The 25,841-nt window shown below is 60.7% G+C and overlaps 4 protein-coding genes across 4 annotated transcripts; all 4 read left to right on the forward strand.

Annotated features, from left to right (window-relative positions):
* Positions 1–1,229: 1,229 nt before the first annotated feature.
* Positions 1,230–10,592, forward strand: LDBPK_150750 (hypothetical protein, conserved; the record flags this gene model as incomplete). The annotated part of the gene is made up of 1 exon (XM_003859551.1): positions 1,230–10,592. One exon carries the CDS (start codon positions 1,230–1,232, stop codon positions 10,590–10,592), a length of 9,363 nt encoding a protein of 3,120 aa, XP_003859599.1.
* Positions 10,593–11,198: 606 nt separating this feature from the next.
* LDBPK_150760 (flavoprotein monooxygenase, putative) lies at positions 11,199–13,166 on the forward strand (the record flags this gene model as incomplete). The annotated part of the gene is made up of 1 exon (XM_003859552.1): positions 11,199–13,166. The coding sequence occupies one exon, from the start codon at positions 11,199–11,201 to the stop codon at positions 13,164–13,166; it is 1,968 nt and encodes a 655-aa protein (XP_003859600.1).
* Positions 13,167–14,111: 945 nt separating this feature from the next.
* On the forward strand, positions 14,112–15,245 carry LDBPK_150770 (hypothetical protein, conserved; the record flags this gene model as incomplete). Its single annotated transcript, XM_003859553.1, has 1 exon — positions 14,112–15,245. The coding sequence occupies one exon, from the start codon at positions 14,112–14,114 to the stop codon at positions 15,243–15,245; it is 1,134 nt and encodes a 377-aa protein (XP_003859601.1).
* Positions 15,246–17,803: 2,558 nt separating this feature from the next.
* On the forward strand, positions 17,804–18,526 carry LDBPK_150780 (hypothetical protein, unknown function; the record flags this gene model as incomplete). The annotated part of the gene is made up of 1 exon (XM_003859554.1): positions 17,804–18,526. One exon carries the CDS (start codon positions 17,804–17,806, stop codon positions 18,524–18,526), a length of 723 nt encoding a protein of 240 aa, XP_003859602.1.
* Positions 18,527–25,841: the final 7,315 nt, after the last annotated feature.

Here is a 25,841-nt window from a genome sequence, read left to right on the forward strand (position 1 = left end):
AGCGATGCACGAGATGAACTCGATCGCGAGGGCGCGCCAGCCCTTCCGCCTACTGTGGATTTCGCTCCACACGTACAAGCACACCAATGATGGGAAGACACCACCAAGGCCGCAGAAGCACGCGTTTTGCAGGGGACGCTCAACCCTGTACCGCACGCACACGCAGCCTTCTCGCAGGTGCTGGTGCACCGGGGCGCTCTCTCCAGAGTACGGTGGGTGGTGTTCAAGTCCAGCGAGCCAAGTTAAACGGGCGTTCCTGGCTGCTCCCTTGTGTGTGTGTTCCCATGTTTTCGTGTTCGTTACCGCTGTGTTGCTCTCTCTCTCTCTTTCCCCCTCTCCTCGCCGTCTGTCGTGCGACTGCGCTATGCACGTCCCCACCACCTCTGGTCTCTCCATGTCGTCTGTGGTTTTGGTGCATCCATATCATTGCCGCGTGCAGAGCCCGCACCGCAGAAACTCTGTGTTGGTACACACGTATACAAGCACACAAGGGCGAGTGCGCGTATGGTATGCGTGCAAGCCGCACCCCGCACCCCCTTCATCGCCTCTCCCTCGCCCCGTCGATCCGTCCGCAGAAGCCGCTTCTTGTAGTGGCGCCCACCAACCTTGACAGTGACCCGCACGGCATCGCTTCTCGTCGCGCGCCTGTAGCATCTCAGTTGCCCATTCGGGAAGCTCTCGCCGCGCCTTTCACTGTGCGGTCGTTGTACACGCCCGTTCGCGGACTCCGCCCTGAGTGTCGAACCGTCCGATGTGCGAGCAGCAGCAGCAGCCAGGATGTGGGTCATGTGAACGACTATGACTTAGCTGCCGATGTGGTTGAAGTGCGGCCTATTCGCACCATGCAAGACCTGCACACCACGCTACTGGGGTTTGCCCGCGCTGCGGCGACGCCGTTCACGTCGCGCCAAGCATCCTTGCCGCACAAAGTAAGGGCAGCGGCGTGGTCGTCGTCGTCATCATCAGCAGCAGCAGAGATGCACAGAGAGGTCGTACTCCACTCGACACTACTCCGCGACTCCAGCAGCCAGTCTTCCGTTCCAGTTACCACCCCGGAAGGTCGTCAGGCGAACTCGTTTGCCGCGTCTGCGGTGCCGAACGGCGAGCGTCACCTTCTTCACCGCCTCCTCCTGCATCGCCGCGAAGGGCGACGGCGCGAACGTGACGCTGCCTCACGGAACGCGGCAGATGGCCCCGGCTTTCCGCCCTCCTCGTCTACACGGGAGGCGATGTCTGCGTCAACGCCGGCATCGACGCCAACCTTTACGGGGGCACCATGGTACCGTGCCTTCCAGCTGTTCAGTGAGGCGGTTCAGCAGCACCACGTGTCGCCAACGGCGCAACACTTCAACCTGCTTCTATACATTGCCCAGCAGCACGCACTATGGGGCCGGGTGGACGACGTGGAAGAATTTTGGGCGCGTCTGCTGTCTTCTGTGCAGCAGCTGCGACGAGAGAAGATGCGTGACAAGCGAAGGGCGGAGCAAGCGGAATGGAAAGGCGGGGAGAGGGTCGGACGACACAGGACGACGCCAGAGTTGGCGCAGCTCACGTCGTCGTCTCTATCGACACACACACCACCAGCATCGGCGTCACCGTCATCCTCCATCGCCACCCCCACCCCTGCCATAACGGCAGCCGCTACGACGCGGCAGATGGACGAGCTGAACGAGATGGAGCAGGCCCTCATGCCCAACGCGCAGACATATGAGTTGCTGCTCGGGGGCGCGCTGGCACGGGGAATGTGGGGCCGCGCACTGGAGTACTGTGCACTGCGCACTCGCAGTGGCGTTGCGATGATGACCGACGTCTCAGTGCGTCAAGTACTGCAGGCGTACATTCTTGCAGGGGCATCTGGCGCCGTCACTCACGCCACCAGGTCCCACACGGAGGCATCGCCATCGAGTCCCGCGCCGTATCGACCGAGGACAGATGAACGAGGACAGCTCCTTCGCGCGGCGGCGCAACCGCAGCGCAGCAGCAACCACTCCACCGCTCAAGGCGGGTCTGCACAACAGTCTTATTGGTCCGCCGCGTTACATTTTTTTCGGAGAAGCTTCCACCGAGTCTCCAGCATGCATACGGTGTGGTGCATGGTAACGCTGCTGCACCGCGCTAACCACCCGGCAGAGCTTGTGCGTGTGGTCAGAGAAGATTGCGAGCGGTTGGTGCAGAGATCCCTACGATCCCTTGCCGCTCATGCGTTAACCTCCGTCGAGAGAGCGGCACTGTTGCAGACGCTAAAGATGGTGAGTGACGCGGCTTGCGAGCTCGGCGACTGGCGCACAGCCCTGCAAATGCTGCGCGAGGCTGTGGAGCTGCGCCATCAGCTGCTCTCCGAGCGCACTGCATTGTTGGAACAGCTCTGGGGTGTGCCACACCCGTCAGGCGAGGCGGGCATGCCGTTTGCCGCTGTCGCGGGCGGAGACGCTGCAAGTGGGGCCCCAGGTGCACCGCTGTCTCACACCACCACTCAGCATCTTGCATCACCGGATCTGATTGGGGCCGGGAGCAGCGACGAGGACGCCCGTCTCGATGAGGTGCATCTTTCCCAGTATGTTCTCAAGAACACCCTCCACACACTACGGCGCGTGCGCCGCTACGCGCAGGTGATCGATCTGTACAGGGACACCCCGGGCCCCCCTGCAGCAGCCGTTGATGCGGCGGCGGGCGCAGCACGCGAGGAAGAGGATGACGATGGCACTGTGGTGTGGCGAAGCATGTGGACGCCGAGAGCGGTGGGCTACGTGGCGCAGGCAGCGCTGGCGGTGCGAGATCTGGGCTTACTTCTGGAGCTCTGCGGACTGACACCCCACGGTTTGGAGGTTGCGACGGGCAACGCAGCAGTGAGCTTGAGCACCCCTACCGAGGTCTACGATGCCACCCTGCGCCTTATCCAGTACCACATTGTCCGCCAGCGCTGTGAGGAGGAGAAGTCGGGCGTGGGCCCGAGCACGGCTGCCACAGCAGCAAAGGGACGCGATAGGTTGCAGTGGGATGTCCTCTCGCAGCGCGTGTACGGCGTGTACCGCAAACGTGCCCTTCGCACGCTCGCGGAGGAGACGTCGCCGTACCACGTGTACCTGGAGCGCACGTGCCATGCGTTGTCGAGTGGGGGTGAAGGTCGTGCAGCCGTCGCGCGCAGCGCGACAGCAGTGGCTGCGGTAGCTGAGTTTGATGCACCACTTCTCTCCTCCTCGCACAACTCACTCATACAGCTTCTAGCGCAGTCCCTCCAGAGCGGCGTCGATTCTTCAACTGTCACCACCTCCCTTCAAGAGGAGGCGCTGAAGCAACTGCAGCGCATCCGCCGTCCCGACACCCTGGCCATCGCACTTGTCATGGACATTTTACGCATCGAAGCATTCCAGCGCCGCTTCTCCGGCGAGGAGGCGCAGTCGCTGCTTGCAGCAGTCCAGCAAGTGTTAGACACCATTCTAGCGGAGCAGCACATCGAGTCCATCCAGCTGCTGTCAATGTCGCCGCATGGCTCAGCTACTCACGGCCCCAACGGCAGCGGCAGCGCACAGTCACACCAGTCATTGCACTACCATCGCTGCCGGTCAGGCTCCGCCTCCCTCGCCGCCTCCAGACCTGGCGCGGCAGAAGTCGGCTCGAAACTCACGCCAGCGCAGCTCGCGTCTCTCTCCACGCTTACTGCCGCTGCCGTTCACATGAGCTTCGACATTCTGGCGCGTGTGCAGCCGCTGACCCTGCTGGCGTACATTCCCGCCTGTGTGGAGCTGGCGTGGTTGCCCAGCGCTGCAGCGCCGGCACAGCTGCAGCTTGCACAACAGGCGGTCGTGCAGTGGGCAGACGAAGAGCTCAAGAGGGGTGCCATTCTTGCCGCCGAACCTCAGCGCGCCGCCATGACCCAGATGAGGTCTGCTGCTAATGGCATTGTCGGCAGTGGTGGCGCTGCTGCTACGCGCAGTGACGCGATGGACGCCAGCCCAGCCGCGATTCAAGCAAGTGGGAGAAGCGCCGTGGCGCACTTTGTGCTCACGTACACACAGTTCTTCTCTCGCAAGGCGATTACATCTAGTGGGACTCCACCACTCGTCGCGGGGTCGTCCACCGCGGCGGCGGCAGCGAGTGGTCGCGCTGTGCTGGACGCCGCTGCCCAGATACTGGTGCAGCTTCAGCGAAGCAAGCCGGGTCACCCGCCCACCGCTGCCATGTCTGCATTCATCTCAGCCCTTCGACACGCGTGGACGGTGAAGACATCCCCTGCCCATGGACCGCTGCCTCTCGAGACGACGTTGCTGCACAATGCGGAGCTGGAGCCGGTGGTAGTGACCTCTCTCAACGCGGTGGTGCAGCAGGTGGGTGCGTCCACGGTGGGTCGCTGGACCATGTGGGGCGACTGCGTCGACATGCTCATGACCTACATGGACTCACCGCTCGCCACTACGCGGCGACGAGGGACACAAATGGAGAAGGGGCCAGCGGCGGTGATGCAGTCTCGCCCTGATTCGTGGAGACGGGCAGAGGCGACGTACGAGACCTTGCGTGTGCTCCACATGTTCATCCGCCTGTGCGACAAGGCCGAAACGGGGTTCGTGGAGCGCGTGACGATGGACTGGCTACTGCTCGGCGCCGATAGTACGCGTAGCAGCAGCACCGGAGGCGGTGAATGTGCTTATCGTGAAAGCAGCGATAAGGACGCATCGCGGCACAGCATGGTCATCACGCCGGTGGAACACCTGCGGTGCTTGTGTGAACTTGCTCACAAGCAGCTGCGTCGCGCTCCGCCGGCGCCGCACGAGCCTTTTTCACCGCCAGAGCTGGAGTCGATGCAGCTGCTGCTGGATGCACTGACATGGGCGTGTCGGCGGCAGGCGAAGCCTCTCGTGCGCCGATTGTACGGGACTCTTGCCCCGTGGCTCGACACACTCCTTCAGGATGCTGCCCTGCCGCCACCGCCACCGCCAACAAGCCGCGCTCGGTCTGTCGCTGCCGGTGCTGAGTCAGCTGTAGAAAAGGGGGAGCTGCTCCATCAGCAGCTGAGCCGCCTGCGTGAGACGGCACTCACTGCGTGCATGACAGTGGCGCAGTGTCTCTCAAGCGGACCTCGTGTGGAGGTGTTGCAGGATTGGCAGCTGCAGCTTCGCGCACTTCGGCAGCTGACCAATCAAGGAAACGGCCCAGTCCCACTATCGGACTTCGGCAGCCAGCGGAAGGCGGCGGCTCTCATCGATGGTATCGCCGCCGTCGCCGTTAAGCTGAAGCGAACCTGGCGCTACCTCCTGACGGAGCTCGCCCTCGACAGTCACCGAGCGGTCTGTGAGGCGCGCCGGCGGCGAAGCGCATCATCGTCACTGCAGCCTTTGCAGCTGCCAGAAGCCGTCCTGCGCCACAGGAAAGATGTTGAAGACGCCGCTGAGTCATTTGCGGCGTGGTGCAGCGCAGAACTGCTGCCACGGCTGGTCCTCTCGTGCTTGCGTGCATGTGTCGAGCATGAGGCGCTTAGAGGTACCGCGCCTACCATCGCGCCACCACCCGGTGCGACGCCTTCGTCGCCGCGTGCCCTTGTGACGGCGGCATTGCACAAGGTGGTCGACGCCGTTTGGGATGTCGACTTCGCTGCCTTTGTGTGGAAAGTTAACTTTTGCGCACGCGAGGGGGTCGATGACGATGGCGCGCGCGTGCAGACGCTGGCAAGGCTGCGCACTCGCGGCTATCGCACCCTCAGCATGGAACTCTGCTGGCCAAATCCGGACGGCGCATCACAGCGGCTGGCACGTCACCTCCATATTTGGATCCTCTTCGCCGTTCACGGCGCCCCGGTGCGGGCGGCGGTGGCAGCGCTTTGCCGCGACCTTGCCACCCTCGACGTCTTTCGAGGCACACGGCGTGCCACGGCATGTGCGGCCGCTCAGTCAGATGAATCAGCGGCCGGCTGCACCGCCACCGCGGCCTCGTCGATGCCGTTCTTTCTCTTCTTCGCACAGGAGGTCGACACGCTCACCGAGGCGAAAGTTGCCGAGGCGCTTTCCTATGCCAGCTGTGCCAACTCCGCTGCCACCGCCGCTGCTGCTCCTGCTGCCGGCATCGATGGCTCATCATCGCATGTGGCGGAACTAGCGCGGATGGCAGACGGCCGCACTGCTATGGAGCACCTCACGAAGCCCCTGGCGCACTACACCCCGTCGGTGCTGCGCGTTGTGCAACAGGCGGCGCAGTGGGTGCTGTACCTCACTCTCTGCGAAGGTACGACGGACGTGCAGGCCGCTGGAGGAGTCGCGGAGGCGGTTCACGCGCATTCGTCTTTCCTTTTGTCCGTGGTGGCTCAGAAACCTCGATCTGTGGGCTGCGCTGCCACGGGCCGCGCCGCCCTTCCTTCTGCGCTGCTGCTGCGTCGTTGCCTGGCCTGGACAGGGCAGGCGCCCGCCTACCATGCTCTCCTGCGTGTGATTGAGGCGACGGCGCATGAGACGCTGAGGGAGCCAGAGGCGGTCGTGTACGTCTTTCGCTATATGGAGCGACTTGGCCGCGCAGCAGAGGGTGCAGACGCGGCAACGAGAGACGGCGAGACCATTCTAAGCCCCAGCCCCGTGGAGGCGTTTCTGGCCTTCTACATGAGCTCTAACACTCTGCGCCGCGCGTCGCCAGTGAGTGAGCGGGTATGTCTCGCTGCTCTGCTCGCATGCGCCGCGAACATGCGCAGAGGCGACGCGGCGGCGTCGCCACCCACCGTTGACCTCCTCACGTTGCTCACCGCCTTCACCCACGTCGTCTCGGACCTCCTTGTCACCGAGTGGCAGCAGGGCCGCCTCTCCCCGCATCAGTCCGCTGTCTTGACGGAGTGGATGCTACGATTTCTCTGGGGAGGGGTACCGGTTTCGCCGATGGACGCAAGCACCGCCTCTCTGAAGCGCTACGGGGTTGTCACTGCTGCGGCCGCCGATGGCAACGTCGCCGTCGTCGCCTCCGCAGCATTACCGCTGCGCAGGGCCTCGATGCAGTGGCTGCTCGTGACGCGTGGCACCATTGTGCCCCCGCCGCTACGGGACGAAGGGGCTGAAGCATCGAAGCTATCTGCTTGCGCGGCGGATGATAGCGCACCACAAACACCACCATCACAAGCTGCTGCTTCTGCGGAGCGCATTGCCTCTCTCGTGACAGCGCTGGACCGGGCAAGCCAGCGTTTTGCAGCATGTTTAGGTGGGGTGGTTGTATCGCCTAGCGCAGCAGCTGCACTACGCGGCGACTCCTCCAGTATGTTATCAAGGGAGAGCCTGGCCAGTGAGCTGCCGCCGCGCCATCTGTCCATAAGCTCTCCATCTGCTGATGCGAATCTCGTCCGCACGGTGCTACAGCAGCTTTCCACCCGGCACGCCGCTCAGCAGCTGCTGCACCGCTACCAAAGCTCTCGCGGTGCGCTGCGTTCGCCGGTGCGGGTGCGGGACACGGAGGCGGAGGTGCTGGTGCAAGTGCTACCGGAAGACGCACGCGATAGCGCCAAAGCGACCCTGCGAGGCGGTGCGGACCCTGCCGCCTCCTACGACAGCGACTCGGCGCGTGAGGCCTCGAGGAAGATGGCAAGAAACCAGGCTCGACGGTCGGTGCGGCTGACCCCTGCAGCGAATGAGGAAGAGGCAGCGGAGCTGGAGAGCTGGCTAGACGCGGCCGTTGCAAGTCTGACATCCACGACGCCGGGCCTCGCGCCCCCACCGCCTCTGCCAGTGATATTGCGGTGTTCAGAGCAGGAAGGAGGTCGCACTTGGAGAACACTTTACATGCAGCTCCTATCCGTCACCAAGAACGTGCATCAAGGCCGCGAGGAGAGGACGCACAGCGCGGCACGCGCGTCAGAAAGCCTGCACAACCTCGACGGCTACGTTCGGCGTCGCGCTGTCATGCTGCGCCCTGCGTTGCTGCGGTTGATGTCGAATCTGGCTGGCACCTCCAGTTGTCTCGATCCAGCGTCCCCCAGCCCAGATGATGGTGTCGGCCCGTGTGTGTGCTCGCTACTTCTTATGTGCTATGTTCTACTCCCACTGCGGTCACTACGGCCGCCGCCGTCGCTGGCGGAGGTGTTGGCAGTGGTGCGTCAAGAGTTGTGGAGGCTTCTCGTCACCTGTAGCAGTGCGAGCGGAGCGGGCGAGTGCGCGCCGCACGTATCTGGATATCTTCCCCGCACCCCTTACAACGCGCTCGTACAGCTCTGTGTGCGTCCGTTGATGCTCGAAGCACTTCCACAACTCCGCCTCCCCACCTTCGCCAGCAGTGAGTCCGGGGCAGCGGCGTTTGAGGCCGTCGCATTTGGGCTTCTTCTGGTGCACCGCGTGAGCGCAGACGTGGTTGAAATCCGAGCGCTTTCCTCAACCTTGGCGGATACGGCGGCGATATACGCATCTCACCGCAGCACGGTTCCAGACGCGAATGCCGTGAACACGCTGCAGCAGACCGCACGCGAGCTTCTCCACCTCGCTGGTCAGGAGCTTTACCATCTTCACACCAGCTTCGGCTTAGCGGCATCTTCGCCAGAGCTACTGCAGATGCTGTATAGACGGCTCGTGCGTGCCTGGATGCAAGCGGGGGTCTTGCTCGGCGACGCGCGCTCGCTACTGTGGTGTGGCCAACGCCTCACCGCTTGGTCGCTGCAGAAGCAGCAGGAAGCGACAGCGTTGGCGTGGATCGCCGAGGGATACGGTGCGGTGTCAGCCAGCACCGCGCAGTCCAGTGAAGTGGTCGAAGCTGATGCTGCTACGGAGTGGCTGTGCGTGCTACCTGTCGCTGTGTTACTTGCGGCGGTCTGCAGTCCCGCCCTCCGCAGCAGCACAGGGATAAGCGAGGCGCTGTCGTCGCTTGCCTCTGTGCTGCCTCTTCCCCAAAGTATCCGCGACACCGCTTCCAACAGCCAATACGACAGCGTTGTGGTTGCGGCGGACGAGTATGTCAGCTTGTTTCGCCACTGGCAGCAACTGCTGCAGGGACATGTGACTGAGGCGGCCAGCAGGTATCGTGGTTGTCAGCATCAGCACTGGCTTTCGTGTCACAGTCCTTTCGCCGTCATCCTTCACGGCAGCGTGCCTGCCAATGCGACTCCGGCACTCATGGAAGAGGTGCGTCGGCAGGTCGAGGAGTACCTCGCCGGTTCAGCGACCTGGTATCCGCCGCAGTCGCAGCAAGTCACACCCGTGTCCTCCGACGTGGCGCCAGCTCTCGGAGGCGGCGACAGCAGCAGCAGCAGCCATGCCACGATCGCTGCTGCTGACCTTTGTGCAGCCTTTCAATGTGTAAAGGACGCCAGTGAAAGTGACATGCGAGCCTTTATGCGACTCGAGGCGGCGAAGCGCGCTCCTGGCGGCGAGGGCGTTGTCAGGGGGGCGCTGAAGAAGGCGCTGGAAGTGCAAGCGGCGTGGCGCCTCATTCATCGTGCAGCGCTGCAGGAGCGTCAGCAGTGCGGCTCAGGGAGCGGTGCTGCCGCCCCGTGGACGCCTTTGGTGCCGCCTGCGGCATGGCGAGCGTACCTGCTGAATCTCCACCCGGTAGTGCCCCACTCGGTGCACTTCGTTCCAATGGCTGTGACGGAGGTGCTCATGTTGCAAAGCTGCACTACATGGACGGAGGGGCTGGCCGTGCTCGAGCATTCACTAAGGACGCTGCATCGCTCTGGCGCCACGCCTGTGCAACAATACATGGCGCAGCTCTTGCTGGAACGGGTGCGGCGCACGGAGGGGAGCGCTGAAGGGTTCAAGGCAGCTGATGGAAGAGTGGAGGAGCACCATTTCTGTACCGAGCTGGAGACATACACGTACACTGTGCTGCAGCAGCAGCCCACCGAAGAAGAAACGAGCGGAGGAAAGCAGGTGGCGTTTCCACGTTGGCGTCTGTGGTCGCAGCACATGGCACAGCGTTCGACACACGGCACGGCGGCGCTGGTGTGCCGCATCGTTGATCTCATGTTTATTCATCACATGCGGACCACTCGCGCCTCGGCGCGCGACACCATCACTTTCTCGCCTTCTGTGTTGGCGAAGCACACCCTCATGGAGGCCCTGCGCTGCGGCGTTCACGACCCTGCTTTGACCCGCGTTCTTTTCCGTCTTTTCTGGGCTGAGCAGCACCGCCGCGTCGAGGGTGCGCACGTGTTCTTGTCCGCGCTGCGGGCCGCCAAGCTGGCGCGGAGCGACGCACTCGCGCTGGAAGCGATGCTAACGTATTTACGGGTTTCCGACGCAAACGCGGCCACCACGCAGCGGACGGCAGAGTGGAGCTCGCGTGTTCTGCAGGTCATCAACGCCTGTGAAGCGCGTTCCACCATCCCAGGCTCACGCGTACCTTCCTCGGGCTTCTCCTCTGTCTCTGCGTGGCAGCACCTTAAGGCGGCCGTTGAGGAGGCGGCAGAGCTTCAGGGACCGACGCACCGCTTCTCTGTCGAGGCGCACCGTGCGACATGGAAATCGTGGACAGTGCTGTGTCGCCTGCAGGTAGTGCCCAAGGACGTAGCACTCTGCGTCGTCCATCTCTTCAAGCAGTACGACCGCCTCACCGAGGTGGAGGAGCTCATGGTGGTCACCTGCTATGACATGACGATGGTGCAAGCGGATAGGCGTGTCGGTGGTGGTGATGCTGAAGAGTAGGAGCGCGACAGAGGCAGTTAGCAAGAGAGAGAGAGACACACATATGACGGATGTGTGTCACGATGACCAACCAGCACGCTGAGATGTGATATGCGCGTGCGTTACGCGACGGTGGTGCGGGATTCGGTAGACGTGTGTATGCGCGGTTACGCCTGATTTCGTTGTTGTTCGAGTAGACAGCACTTTGCAACCGTGCAGAAAAGCGCACGCCATGCACCCCGCCACCTCTGTCACTGCCCATGTGGCTCCAACCCGTGTGTGAAGGGGAGGGGAGGCCTCTGCGGCACCTCCCAAGGCCACAGCGTACGTGTGCGCTTGTTTGTGCGCCGGACCAAGGAGAGGAGAGTCCGCCCGCCCCCGCTACGGTAGCGCTCGAGGTGTCACGGGGGAAGAAGGGGAGGCGCTGACCAACACGGCGTCTCCCCGTGGCGCAACTCATCCCTTTGCTGATCTCCCATCCCTCCCCCTCGCCTTCTTTGCTGCCAACCACTTGAGAAGCGCTCGTGGATTTGCGCAGCTTTCACTGTGTGCGCGCAGGCACACACGCACGGGACATAACAGATAAAATAGCGCACGCAGGCCCACAGACTCGCCCTTTATCCGCAGATGCTGCGCCGCGCTTACCGCCTGCTGGGCTCCACAAATCGATACACGGACGGGTCCGGGCGGGCGCTGGAACCAAACTCGATTCCTCGCGACCTCTATGTCCAGACAATCAGCAACCGCGCCTACCCTGTGCAAGGCGAGTACTGGCAGCCGGTGACGGCTGGCAAGCCGTCTCCGCACAAGGGCAATGTCATCATATCCGGCGCTGGCGTCGTCGGCCTCACTATGTCGGCCCAGTTCGCTCTGCGTGGATGGCACACAACAGTGATCGAGCGCAGCCCACCCCTGCAGCAAGTGAAGGATAAGCCGATGCAGACTGCGGCGGCAGCGAGCGATGCGTCCGCTGGTGCGGTGGACCTCACCGTTAGTCCATCTCCGCCGTCCCCGCCGCTCTCCCTCCAGCCCTATCGTGGACCACTCCGGCGCCCTCACTTCGGCGCAGCATCTGAGCAGAGCAGTAGCATCAGCGCCGGCAGCCGTGATGACGATGGAATGGCTGGTGTTGCTTCCTCCTCCGGCTTGGCAGAGTCGTCCTCGCCATCGCGGTACAGTCCATTCATCGAGCTGCAGTACGCACTGGTAACACGCCGCGCCTTGGACGCACTAGAGGCGGCGGGGGTGCGACTCCACGCCATCCGCCACTTGGGCGTCAAGGTGCGCGGCGTGATGGACCACCCCGGGGCCTACAACAGCTGGATCACTGCCGGCCTCACCGAGCACCACCCGTTCGCAGTCAACATGCTCTCGATGGATCTGTTCCAGCTGCGCCGTCTACTGGAGGAGCATGTTGCGCACAGTCTGCCGTCAGCGAACCTGCAGGTCTTTTACGAACACGTCATCGAGGCAGTCTACCCTCTGCGTCAGCAACTTGTAGTGTGTCCGTGGGAGAACAGCACTTTGGCGAGGCAGTGGGCGGAGTCCTCCGTCGGCTCTTCGACCTCATCCCCTACCGAGGAGGGTCGCACCGCGCAGCTTGTCGCTGAGGTCCGCCAACCTCGGCGCCAGCCACACACCAGCCTCACTCTCAGTGCCCGGAAGTGGGAGAAGAAGTACGCAGACGACGCTGTAGACTACGACTTGCTTGTGTCGGCCGAAGGCGTGAGCTCACACCTGCGAGACCTCGTGGATGTGGAGGGATTCGTGGCGGATGTGGACATGGGTGTGCGCTGGTGTCTCCTCCGTAGCGACCAGCTCAGCCACGAACACGTGCACCGCTGGTTGCACCGTCGCCGCACGACGGCCATCACGTCGGCGCAATCCTACCACGTCCAGACGGCGCACCAGGTGCCACTCACCCTCGCCTTTCCGCGTATCGAGGGGAGCAACCTCTTCTCCGTCATGGTGTACGCCCCGCAGGGTGAGTTGGCGGGCCTCGACGACGTCGAGATGCTCCGGTACTACCTGCCGGACCTCGCCTCCTCTTCCTCCTCGTCTCCAGCGGCTGCTGAGTTGCGCTCCTTCGTCACCGACGCACAGGCCTACCCCACTGTCTACTGCGAGCAGCTGTACAACACAGTGGGGCTTCCTTCCGCCGTGCTGGTGGGCGATGCGGCGCACACGTGTAATCCCTTCTGGATGCAGAGCCTCGCCCTCGGCCTCGAGGATGGTGCGAACCTGCTGAATCAGGTGGACGCCTACTCCCGACACTTCTACGACGCCGTGAAGCAGTACAGCAACGAGCGTGGCAGCAGCGGCGACGCGCTGCGTGAGCTGACGGACAAGTGCCTCTACTACGAGCGCCGGAAGCACGTGAGCCCGTTCATTCGCTTCCAGAATTCGTACCAGCACTTCATGAATGTCTGTATGCCGCGTGGCTGGAACACACTCTACGAAGGCTCCGTCAACCACGTCTACTCGCGCAGCATCGAAGATATGCTGAACAGCCGCGGCTACACCTCGTACGACTACGCCGAAAAGCAGCAGGCGAAGCACCGCCTCTTTTACCATCTTGGACGGTTGTACACGTGAGAGGAGACGCGCCTGTGCGTGGGCTCTCGCTCGCCCTCCCATCTTTCTTCGCTGCCGCACCCCATGTTGCGTCATCACACCGGAGAGAGACGGAGACGGAGATGGTGAAAGGGAAATGGTTCGAAAAAGGAGAGGGAGATGCAACTGCTGGCAATGGGTTGTCGACCCTGTCGCCTTAGCCTTCTCTTTTGGGGGAGGGCGTGTGAAGGGCAGCCCACTCGGGAATTATCGGTTGTCGTTGTTGCGGACGTGCGCCTCTCCCTCTCCTCTCTGGCTGCTTCCCGTGCCCTCTTTCCCTTTCTGTCGCTCGCAGTGGTTTTGCTGATTCAAGCAGATGGACAAAGTCATTTGACGCAAGCGCATACGTCCCATACATAGGCGCACGAGTGCGTGGATGCATGTAACACATATGCATGTGTATGTGTGTGTCGCTGTTGGTGTGTACGAGATCGGCATGCGGTGATCTCAGGATCCCCCCCCCCTGCTCTCTCCTCCTCAGTAGAGGCACACTCGATACTGGCGGCAGCACACCTACACGCTGCGGCCTATGGCTGTGAGAAGCACCTCCTCTCCCCCCTTTCCTTGGTCGCAGCAAGCCATCGCCTGTGCTTGCTTTGATAACGGCATACGGGAGTGTATGAGGCATGCGACAGCCAGAGCCACACAAGTGCATCACGAGCACGGCAGACTTTTTTTTTGCCCCTCCCCCCCCACTGCTGCTGCTGCTTTCCGTCTCCGCCTCCATTCCCTCACACCCTCCAGCGCGCTTGTTGGCATTTCCGTTGTTCTTCACGCTTCACGGACTTACGCACACACGCATCACCACCCCTGTTGCTGGTGTTCGTGCGGGCCGCTCGGTTTACTCGCCCATCCACCCCCTCCTGTCTCAAGCCTTCACCTCTCTTCTTTTTTTTTGTGGGTTCCACGCAGCCGGTCGAGGTGCGGATGGACTCGTCGGCTGGCGGCTTCTTCTTCCCCTTCGGGTCCCCCAGCACGACCGATAGGTGCCCTGGTGCCACCACCGTGGATGCTGCCGATTCCACCAGCTCCACACTGGGCACCGCCGTGCCTTCGCCGCCAATCTGGCCGCCCGCAAAGATATCGACGGCGACCTTTCCGTGGGTTTCCCTGGACTCCGACACGCTGCACGAGTGGGCTGCCGGGTGCTGCTGCGTGGCTCCAAGCAATAATGTGAAGTGCAACCTCTCAACAAAGCCCTTGCAGCTGAAGCTTCGTGCGGTTTTGCCAGCGAGCGCAGAGGGCGCTCCAGGCGAAGCCTCCTCATCCGCGGACGCAAAAAGATCGGACATCTTTACGCTATGCTACCAGACCTCTCCAGAGGTGGACACGCTGACATCCGTGGCCGCCACACAGACGCCAGAGATGACGCCGTCGAGCTCGGCCAAGAGGGAGCGCCGCGACGTGGTACCAGGGCGATACTACGGCGGGCTGAAGGTGTGGTCTTGCGCTGTGTTGCTCGCGGAATACCTCGCCAACCACGCCGCACAGTACCGCAGCCTCTTTGAGGCTGCGGTGGTGGTCGCAGAGCTCGGGTGCGGTCAAGGACTTCCCGGGCTGGCAGCCATGTGCCTCGGAGCGCGGCGCGTCGTGTTTCAAGACTACAACGAGGAAGTGCTCAATGTGTGCACGAAGCCGAACGTGGCGGCCACAGTTTGCGCAAACGAAAGCCTCCAGCTGTCACAAGGCGGCGTTGGTACAACTCCGCTACTGCACGTCAAATTCGTTCACGGCGACTGGGTTGATCTGTCTTGGGAGTCCCAAGGCGCTGCCTCCTCTTCTGCTGGCCTCGAAGCCTTCTGCGACGTCATCCTTGGCTCTGACGTCACCTTTGACAAGGATGCGTGCGACAGGCTTGCCTGCGTCTTGCATCGCTGGCTGCGGCCCTACACAGGAACCGCTATCATTGTGTCAAAGGACTACTACTTTGGCACCAACGGCGGCTACCTGGAGTTCACAGAGTCCGCAGAGCCGTACGGGCTGCGGGTGGAGCTGCTGAAGCGCGTAGACACGGCGGACAAGATGCCGCATGTGGTGCTGCGTGTCACTCACGCGGCATAGAAGAGCCCCTGTTTCTCTCTCCTGTGGAGAGGAGTTCCCGAGATGGATCATGGTGGCTGCTCAAAGCAGTGTTCGCGAGGCCACCCGTCCAAGCGCAGCGCGCGCAGAGGGAGGAAAGTCACCCTGGGGCGTCTGTTATGTTGCACCTACAAGCGAGTACGATCTCGTAAGGGATCATCACTTGATGAGCAAACCACGCCAAAACAAGCAGGAAGGGGCCGGAACGAGTTGATCCTGTGCTGCTCACTTTCTCCGTGTATGTGTACGTGTTTGTGTCCGCGCGTGCGTGTCTTTGCGTGTGCAGTCCGCCGCCGCATGCTCTTCCGCTTCAAAGCAGAAAACAATGAAAATGACTTCATCCAAGAGCGGGTTGCGGTAAAGAGGCGACTCGTCGTGTCTTCCATCTCTACAGCATCCTCTCTGTGTTGCCGCGCCTCCGTTTGTGTGCACGTCAACGCACTTTTCTCGACCTCGTCACGTCCCCCACTCAGACACCAGCGTCGACACCGCTCATCAATCCACGTAGCAAAGCCCCCATGTCCGAGGAGAGCCACCATAGCAAGGACGTCCACGGCAATGCAATCACGCCATTTCGCACGGAGCGCACAGAGCGCGACGAGAAGGGCACCTTCCTGGGGTGATAGTAGTCCACCTCTGGCAGCGTTCCTGCCCCGCCGCCGCCGCGCGACGTTTCGATCGGCCTGGTTCCTTTCTGTCTCATTTCCTTTGTACGTCTCGTCCTCATGGCTGTGTCGGTCGGCACTCCGTGGCACCGCAAGCAGCACTACAGCCCGAATGGGCTGCACGGTGAAGGCCACCTCTTCTACCTCTTCGAGCATGTGACGAAGGTCGAGGGGTCTCTGGGTGTGGTCACGCACCCGAGGAGTCTGTGCACGTATGCGCAGCGTCGTGCGCGGGTGATGGAGGCCTTTTCCATTGTGTCGTCCGCCATGACACGCTGATCATGTTTGCGCTCAGCGTGCTGAATGCCTACTAGCGGTCCGTGGCGCGGAATATGGGGATCCGCAATGTCACGCTCGTCTTCACCGCCCGCTCGATGGGTAGCCTCAGGATCGAGGTCTGCTTCAACTTGAACGTATACCTCTGCAGCCTCGCGGAGTGCGGGGGCGGCGCAAGCTACCGCTCCCAGCTCCACAAGCCGTACGCGGGCTTTTGCCTCACCGTGGGCGGCCTGGCTGTTGACGGCGCTGGACAGCGGCATCATCGCCGCGAGCAAGTTCACTGTCCCGCTCGATGCGCAGACGGTGGACAAGAACATCCACTCCTTCATGCTACCCCATATCGCACTGGTGCTACAAGGATGGAACGTGGCAGCTCGTGGCGGTCACACTTCTCTCTTTGTGATGAGCTTCCAGCCCTCGTTGCTGGTGCAGTACTTCCGCGCCGACGAGGCTTTTGGCATCTCCCCCATCCTGCTCAACATGCTGACGGGCGGCTTCAGCCTTGTGGCGTCGTCCTTCGGCACTATGGTGTCGTGCTTCGCCATCACAGCGGCGTCCCCACCTGACGAAGTAGCTCCCTTCAATGATTCCATGCAAGATGGCCAAGCAGATCGCTGTGGAGGAATATCAGCGAGGGTGTGAGCGGAAGTGGGATGCAGAGGAGAAGGTACAGTACGCGGAGAAGAGTGCGGAGGACAAGCAGGGTGAGGGATAATGTGATGGCGGCTTCCGAGGTACTACCGCGCGCTGCTATCCCCTTCTCCTCAGCCTGTGGTTTGGGCGCACTGCTCTAATAGCCTGCGCCCCGTCGGACACACGAGGAGGAGGAAAAAAAAAGACGCAGAAGACGCTGGTACTCCTCTGCCAGCGTGTGTGTCTAGTGTTCTCCCCTCTCTTCCCCCTCCTCTGATTGTCAAGCATCGAAACGAGAGCAAAACCGCCGCATCTGCGCCGCGCGTACCGTTTGCTGTTTTTTTGTTGTTCTCGTTGCTGCCTTGTGATGTACGCCTCACCGTGTCGCCATCGTCGTCGTCGTCTCTCTGGTTTGTTTCGCTAAAAGTGCGTGCTCCTTCCGTTTCCATTTTTTTTTTGGAGGGGGAGGGAGGAGGGCCGAAGGTGCACCACAGCATGACGCTGCCGCCAGTGTGCGTGCTGTGCGGTGCGGTGCAAGCGAGGAGGCAAGACGTAGGGCCTGAAACGCTCTCGGGCGTGTGTAGTGCTAAGCATCAACTGCCAGTGCGGTGGAGAGAGTTCGATCGCTGCTGATCTGTGTGTAGATGTGGGTTTGGGTGTGGATGAGCAGCACAGACACAGCACACGTCTTTCCAATCTTTTTCATCTCGACGCTTCACTGTCGTGTGGGTGTTCGTCTGTGATTAGCTTGTTGTCCTCTGTGTGAGTCTCAGCGATTCAAGCAAAGGAGGAGGCCGTGGAGATGGGTGTTTGGGCCAGTTTGAGTGCTGCTCGTTGGATTCCCCTTTCTCAGGTCGATAGTGAAGACTATGCGTGTGGCTTTATGTTGCACGCTCACTGGTGCTCTTGCCTCTGCACACACATAGGCGTTGCGCAACTGGGTCGTTGAGCAGCAGAGGCATCATGCATGCAGACATCATTTGCTTCCTCTTTCATGATGTGTATATCCCCCTTCCTCCCTCATTCTCTTGGTCACCCTTCCTTGTTCTGCTGTGGCGCCGTCCTGTCGGCGCGCGCGCCTTCTCCGCTGACGGCTGCTGCCCACCACACCCCACACACACGCCATCCCCACATGGAAGCACATTTCAGAACAACATCCGTTTCTCGTGCGTATCGATAGCACGTCACACAGCTATCTTGTTCACACTCGCCAGGACGTTTCCCCAGTTCAAGATGGAGAAACTTGTCCGTGCCAGTATGAACTACACCATCTTTGGCTTGGCCTCTGGTGTTTACTGGCGCGAGCTCACAAAGCATCTCAAGTACGTGAGCAACGGTACCTCGCAGCTGCGTGTCATGCACACCCATTGCTTCGCCCTCGGCAGCTTCTTTTTCTTGTTTGTCCTCCTGCTGGAGAAGTGCTTTGCCCTCACCAAGCAGAAGAACTACAAGAAGTTCTACATCACGTACAATATCGGTCTCGGCATTACGCTCATGATTATGATGATCCACGGCACCCTGACCGTCATGGGAAATGATCAGAACAGCCGTCTCATCTCGTGGACCGCCGGTCTGGGCCACATCTTCTTGAGCGTCGGCTTCGGCTACTTCTATAACGTTCTGCTGAGTGCTGTGCGTGCGTCAGGTGACAAGGCGGGCAAGAAGACGGTCACGGCAAGCCCGTGAGTATTCGGAAGTAGGGGAACCAGCGTGGGAAAGCCCCATCTTTTTTGCCTGCGTTTGCTTTGGCTTTGTGGGTCTTCTAGCGCGCCTCGCCCTCCTGCACACACGAATACACCAAACCGCTCGAACCTTACGCTTTTATTTCTCTTACGGTTTTCTTTTTCATATCTTCTCACAGGCCACCGCCTTGCGTGCCTGTCTCCCACCTATCCTCCCCCCTCCCTCCCTTCCGCTGTGGCGCGCGGGCCGGCGCCACGGGGGAACAAATAAACAAGGCACAAAAGTATTCATGCTGTTCCATTTTCCCACGCGCACAAACCGCCTGCCTTGTGTGTGCGTGTGCGTGACGACAAACGAGACCATGTGCATCGGGCGCCGCCTCTACAAACTCTCATGCCCACATTTCCTCCACCGTCATCACCATTTCTTCTTTCTTCCCCAATCCCCCCCCCCTCACGCACCTCCTGTGACGACTTCCCCCGGCCCAACCGGCATCCACAGCAAAGGCAGTACGCAGAGAAAGGCGAACCTCTTCAGAAAGGTAAATGAGAGCATTGAAGCGCTTGCGCTCGCAGCTCATTCGAGCACACGCATTCACCACCGTGAAGCGCGCGTCCGACGGAAACCCGCGCCGTTAGCCCGAAAGGCACCCCCGCGCCGCCCACCCACCCACACCCTTTCCCTTCAGAAACCCCCCAGCCCACCCCCGGAGCGCCTAGCCATTTGCCCGCTTACCTTCTTGTATACACACATAAGGGACTTTCAGTTCTCGGTAGTATAGTGGTTAGTATACCCGCCTGTCACGCGGGTGACCCGGGTTCAATTCCCGGCCGGGAAGCTTTTCTCATAATGCGCGGCCGGCCGCCGCAGCGGAAAACTTCCGATGCCGGGGATCGAACCCGGGTCTAGCGGGTGAGAGCCGCTTGTTCTATCCACTATACCACATCGGAACGATATTCAGAAGAGGCATGAGAGAATGATCTACATGCTGTGCGGAAGCATCTCGGTGGGTTTGACGCACTGTCGAGTACGACCACACTTGAGTGAAAACACCATATCCCGTCCGATTTGTGAAGTTAAGCACTCACAGGCTCCGTTAGTACTGAGGTCAGTGATGACTCGGGAACCCTGAGTGCCGTACTCCTTTTTTCTTTTTCATGCGGTCCTGCCCCTTTTCCCGACCCGGAACGGCCAAAAAAACGCCTTTGCCGGCGCGGCTCGGCGCCCCGCGAGGGCGACCCGCGGCCATAGGGGGAGGGGGGGGGGGGCGAAAAAAAAAACATTCGCAGGACCCCGGGGCCGAGGGCAATGATGGCATTGCGGAAAGGAAAACCCACCCCGAGAGCACCTCGCAGGAACGGTGGCCTCGAAGAAGAAACAAGTCAGGGATTTAAGAGCTAAACAAAAGCACATCCAGCACCAAAGCTGCCACCGAAGAGGCGCCAAACCACAAAGAAAGGGCTGCGGAGCACTTTCCAAGAAACCGCACCCGCGCCCCCACCACCCCGCCACCGAGCAGCCCCCAAACGCGATCTTTTCCAGCGGACCCGCGCGGTAAGTTCAGCCTCGTCACCTTGAACGGCTGAAAAAGATTACATCTCGGAGGCGAGGGGACATTCTAAGCCCCTCAAAGCATGAAACGGCCTAGAATTCAGAGAAAAGAAGCATTTACCGCCAATCTTGTTCAACATGATTTTTGACGCATTCCAGAATTTAACATGAGGTACCGATAGGGCTTGCCACATGCCAACCCTCGTTTCCCACACAAATCCTAGAAAATATAGCCCGCAAGCCGCAACTATTGCACAGCTGGCTGAGCTGTGGTGAGCAAAAGCGCCAGCGCACCCTTCGAGAATCACAGCGCCCAGACCCACCCACACACACGCACACCGCCGCACCCACTTCAAAAGCGAGCAGCTTCTTTCGAAACCCACAACGCGGCAGTCACGACGAGCGTTCCGAACGGCAAGCCTCTAAAGGGGAGAAGGTGCCCACTTTCACGAAGCAGCCAGCGCGCCCAACCCTAGCTTTGAGGCCCGGCAGGCTTGGGCGGCGAACATCTTTCCATTTGGCCAAACACGTCCGCCCCAAAAAAAGCCGAGCCACGCCGCCCCCACAAAGCAGCGGCCCCCAAAGGCCGGGCGCCACCCCGCCCCCCCACCCGAGAAAACACCAGCCGCCGTAGACAAACGGAAGGGCGCTGCAAAGGGCGCCCAAAAAGAGGGAAACGCCGGGCGCCCCAAAAAGCGCATGCGCCTGGGGGGCCACCCGCGGCGACCCCACACACAGAAAACCCACCGCCCACCGGCGCCCGTTTTCACAAAGCCGCCCCCAATCAGCAAATTTTCGGCAACGGTGGCGCGCCAGCCCTCTTTTAAAAACCCAAAAGCCACCCCGGGGAACGCCCCAGCAGAACGGAGACAAAACACCCAAAGAAACAGCCACCACACCCAAACGCCTTCAAAAAAAAAAAACGGAAAAACGCCGCGCCACACGCCAAACATTACCTTCCCAGTGTCAAAATCCGCCCGCTTGCCCCCGAGGCAAAATGGTGACCACCGAAAGTTCCCTTTAGAACCCTTCGCCACGGTCATTGTTTCCGACGCCCTGAAACCCCCACGGCCGAGGGGAACGACGGCGCCCGCGCCACGAGCCCCCAAAGGGCCGCGGCCCCAAACCACACCAAGCAAAAAAAAACGACATCACGATATCATGCAAAGGAGCGAGCCATCCTTCTAATCGTTGTCCCCACCGAGGCCCGAGCCCTGCGGCACGAACCTTTTCAAATGTTTCAATGCAGCCTCCCAACCCCCAGCCCACCAGAAAGATTTTCGCACGCTTGCGCGCCGCAAATGGCGGCACAATCCTCCCGAAAGCCCGAGCAGAAACCTTTTTCCCACCACAAACTGGTACCAGGCGGCCCTTTGCGTAAATTTCATGGAGGCGTGGGGCTTTGTCTCTCTTCGGCTTTGGCGGGGGAAGCGCTTTTTCCCGGCAACGAAAATCCGGCCCCAAAGGAAAAAAGGCGAGGGGCGTCCCCAAAACCAAGACCCCCGGACACAGCCCCCGGCGAAAACACCGTGCAGAGCAGCCAAAAATCTTTAAAAAGCCCAGCCGGCAAACGAAAAGCACTTTTGGGAGACAAAAGCACTGGCGGGAGCATGGGAAAGCGTGCAAAGATGAAAAAGAAATTGCTGCGCCCCGAGCCGGTTAAAAAAGGCGAGATGGGAAAAAACAAAGCCCTTTATTATGGCACCGACGAATAAAAACAAGAAAACGAACTATAAGATGCTGGAAAAATAAAGACGACCCACGGTATCCCTCGCCAGCATTTGATGCGTCATTAATTCTTGGCCGAAAACGCTTGGCGCGGAAATCAAAACACTGGCATAGCCCAACCCCGAAATCAAAAAAACCTTTCCCTGGCGAAGCCCACTGCCCCACACCCACCGTATCACAAACAGCCCCGGATAAAAAGACCAACGCGGGCCCCCGGCACATGCGGGATTCGCAAATTCTTTATGCGCGCCACAACGCCTTCGCGTGGCGAAGGGGGGCCGCGCCACGCCACCGAAGCCAAACGCCGGAAATATCACCACACCACAAGCGGAAAAACGCGCAGCCCCAATGCTTTGCGACAAAAAAACAGCCCCGAAGAAACCGGAAATAATGTTAAAATCAAAGAATAAATATCTACGAAGTCGGCACCATTTCCCGAATCAGCGGGCTGCCGTATAAATTTCCTTGCCAAAACCTTTTGGCCTGCCCGGCCGCCGCCACAAGGAGCCAGGCCACCCCGCCCCGCTTTTCCGCCTGGCGCAAGGATGCCGCCGGCACGCGCGTTACGGAAAGGCACCGGCTTAGTTTTGGGGGCGAAGACCCTTACTTAAACCTTTCCCACCCACCCGAAACGCTTCAAAGGACCCCGCTGCCGGCACCAGCGGCGACGGGTCGCCCTAAGCCCCCCATGTCCTAAGCACCCCGCCCCGCAACCACCAGAAACGGCCCAGCATTTCGGGAGCGCCTATGGGGTAGCCGCCCGCATTTCAAGGGCGCAGCCCGTGAATTTTGTGCCAAAACCACGCCGGGGGCTCACCCTCTTCACAGATAATTGGGCAAACTCGGCAAAACAAGCGGCGGTGGATCCCCTTGTAAAAAAGTCTTTGGCTGCAAAAGATCCTCTCCAAAAAAAAACCCTGAGGCGACAAAATCGGCGCCAGTTATGTGTGGGTGGGGGGCGGGGCTTTTGGCCGCCCACCAAGGGCCCGCCCTCGCCTTCGGACACCCGCTGCGAAATAGGGCCACAAGGAAGAGGGGAAAACGCCACCGCCCCGCCGGCCCGCCTTTTCCCCACAAGCCAAACAGGGCTTTAAGAAAAGGCGCTTAAAATAATGAAAGTTCTTTTGCCGTGGATAAATCGGAATAAAACACAAATATTAGCGGCACAAGAATGTTTGCCAAGCCTGCCCTTTTGTAAAACGTATATATGTATGTATGTGTGTGGTTTTCTGCGCTTCTTGGCGCTGCGGAAAAAAAAAGAATTGCGGGGCTTGTTCGGGGGGCGTTTTAGAAATCGGTGCGCGCCGCTCCGGCAAACGGCAGCGTTTTTTATATTGGCTTGGTGCGGGAAGTTGTACGCGCGCGCGGTCTAGAATTGCGGGTCGCCTTCGCTTTCCCGTCAACCCACCGCGGCGCCCCATCGATCCGCCTTTCGCGACCGTTTGGGTTAAACGAGCCGCGGCGTTTCTTTTGCGGCGAAAAACATGGCGAAGGGGACGCATTTCAGAGAAGGAAAAAGATTCGGCATGGCGGGGGTGGCGTGTTTTCTTCTGTTCTCCTTGCGCCCCTCTGGTGTTTTTGGCGCTCGGGTCGGGGGGGCGGGGGGCCTTTGGGGGAAAGATGCCGGCAGGCCGCCTTTTCGGGCAGAGCCGTTCAACCTCGCAAAAGCGAGGGGCTTTAAGGGCCTCTGCGTTTGGCGCGGTCATATATATTTTTTCGAAAATTAGCGAGCCCAAAGAGCCCCGACGGGAAAGCCGGGGTTGCGAACCCGGGGTGTTTTTACTAAGGGCCCTGCGGGGCGCATGCGGAAAAGGGGGGGGGGGAACACGGAAAAGGGCAGGTGGGGGGGGGGCAAAGACGCGGGCTTCCGGGGCCCCAAATGTTGCCAATACGATTTGCGTATCTGCTAGGGCTGCTTTTGCTTCGTGGGGCTGTAAAAGGGGGGGGGGAACAAATGGGCCTGTGAATGCGCGCGTTATCCGTCGGTGGGTTGTTTTGTGGGGTGAGGCAAACGGGGCGCGTGTGAAACTTTTAAAGCGGGCGGCCTTTGGGGTGTTTGGGCGGGGGCTTGGGCGCCGGGTTGCTTCGGGGCCGGCGGAAATGTCGGAACCGCTGGGCGTTTTTCCGCGGCCCCGGCCCGGAAAGCGGCCCCCGGGGTGGTCGCCCTTTCAAGGCACCACCCGCCGCCCCGAAAACCCCAAAGGGCGAGGCAATATGGGGTTTCCAAGACCCTTCGCGGCGGTTAAAAACCCGTGGAAAAACACATCCCAGGTGTGCTGTTTCCAAGCAAAGATGTTTTTTTTTTTACAAATGCAACCAACGCCGCCGCATGCTCTTTATGGCTCCCCGGGGGAAAAGGTGGTTGCGGGCGTCTTTTCCGGGGCCTTTTCTTTTTAGACCCTGCCGAGGCTTGTTTTCCATGCCGGGAATATGGCGCAAAAAAGTATCAAATAACTTCGGGCCTTTCTCTTACATCGCCGGCGGAAAAAAGTATGATAAGAACTGGGCGCTTGTATTCATAGCTCTCTCTTGCAAACCCGGGGGTGAGTTCGTTAATTTTGGAAGCGGAAGGGTTTCCCATTTTTGGTTGCCGGCGCGCCAAAGTGGTATTGCAAATCGGCTTCCGGGGCGTTTTTTTTTTCGGAGAAGAGGGTTCCCGCAGTGCGGCGACAGCGGGTTTCGAAAAAGAAAAGGTGTGGCACGTGGGGGTCGGGTGGCGCTTTTGTATTTTGGGGTGTGGGAAACCGCGCGTGATGCTCTTGGGGTGTTGTTTTCGTGGTGCCGGGCTCGTTTGTAAGGGTTGTGCGGCCTTTTTTTGATTTGATCTTTTTGGCGTGGGCAATGGTTTGGGTTAGGTGAAAAGAAAAGCGTGGGCGCCCCGGGTGTTGCCAAGTCCGCTTTGGTGGTTTTCGGAATCCTCGTTGCGGTTGTTTTTGCCACTGCTGTTCTTTTAAAGGGCTCTGTGGCCCGGCGCGCTGGTCTATTCCCCCCCCCCCTCCCCATGCTTCGGGGAGAAAGGGGCACCCGCGGCAACGGTGTGCTTTTGGCGTGCTTGAAAGGGGTTTGAAACAACAAAGGGTTGCTTCTCGGGTTGGAAATGCCGCAGGGTGCGGGCCCCCCCGGTCGCGTTATTTGAAAAACAGCGCGACCTCTTTAGGGGCTTCGGGCCGGGTTTTTCTAAGGTTTCTGGGTGTTCCAAAAGGCGGCGCGGCCGCAAATCTTACCACCGGGGCGCCTTTTGCGGGATGGCTGCTTTTGTTTCCCCCGTGTCGGCCCGCCTCTGGTGGCGTCGGGGTGGGGCGGTCGCGGCGTGTGGGGCTCGGGGCGCCACGTCCCTGCTGGTTTTGGCGGTGGGGTGCTGGGCGGTGCTTTTTGGGGGCGCCCACGCCGTTCGCGGGCGTGTGCGTGTGTCGGCGTAATCCTGGGTTTTGTCGCCCGGCCCTGGCGGCCCGCGTGTGTGGTGGTCCCGGGGCGGGGTGGGGTGGTGCGGGTTGCGGCCGGTGCCAAGGGGACGGCCTATCCGGCCGGCGCGTGTGTCTGTGTGTACCGCCTGCGGCCGCTGTTTTTTGGGGGTGCCGAAGGTTTTTTGGTTTCCTTTTTTTGAGGCGAGCTGGGGTGTTGTGAATGGTTTTGGCGCCGTCTGTTGGGGGCGGTTGGTGCCTTTGGTCGGCTGCCGGGGGGGGGGGGGGACTTGGCCGGCTTTGGCGCGCTTTTGTGGCTCGCTCTGGGTCGTTGCGGTTGGTGGTTTTTTCTTTGGGGGCGGCTGGGGTTTGCCGGCTCGCTTTTGCTGCGGCGTGGTGGGGTCCTAATGGTGTGCTGTTTTTCTGTGCGCGGTGCTGCGCTGAAGTGTTTGTGGGTGTTTTTGCCTTTCGGCCTGTCTGGGGGGGGGGGTGAATTGATGAACAGTGGTGCTGTGGATGGGTTTTTCTGAGCGGGGGACTCTTTTTCAGCAGCCGTTGGCAGTCGGCGCGGCTGTTCGTTGTGGTTTTGTGTGTGTGGGGGGGGGGCGATCCCCGGCGTGGGTGGCTGGTGGGCCTCT

Source organism: Leishmania donovani, chromosome 15 (assembly GCF_000227135.1).
Source record: "Leishmania donovani BPK282A1 complete genome, chromosome 15".
Lineage (NCBI taxonomy): Eukaryota > Euglenozoa > Kinetoplastea > Trypanosomatida > Trypanosomatidae > Leishmania > Leishmania donovani.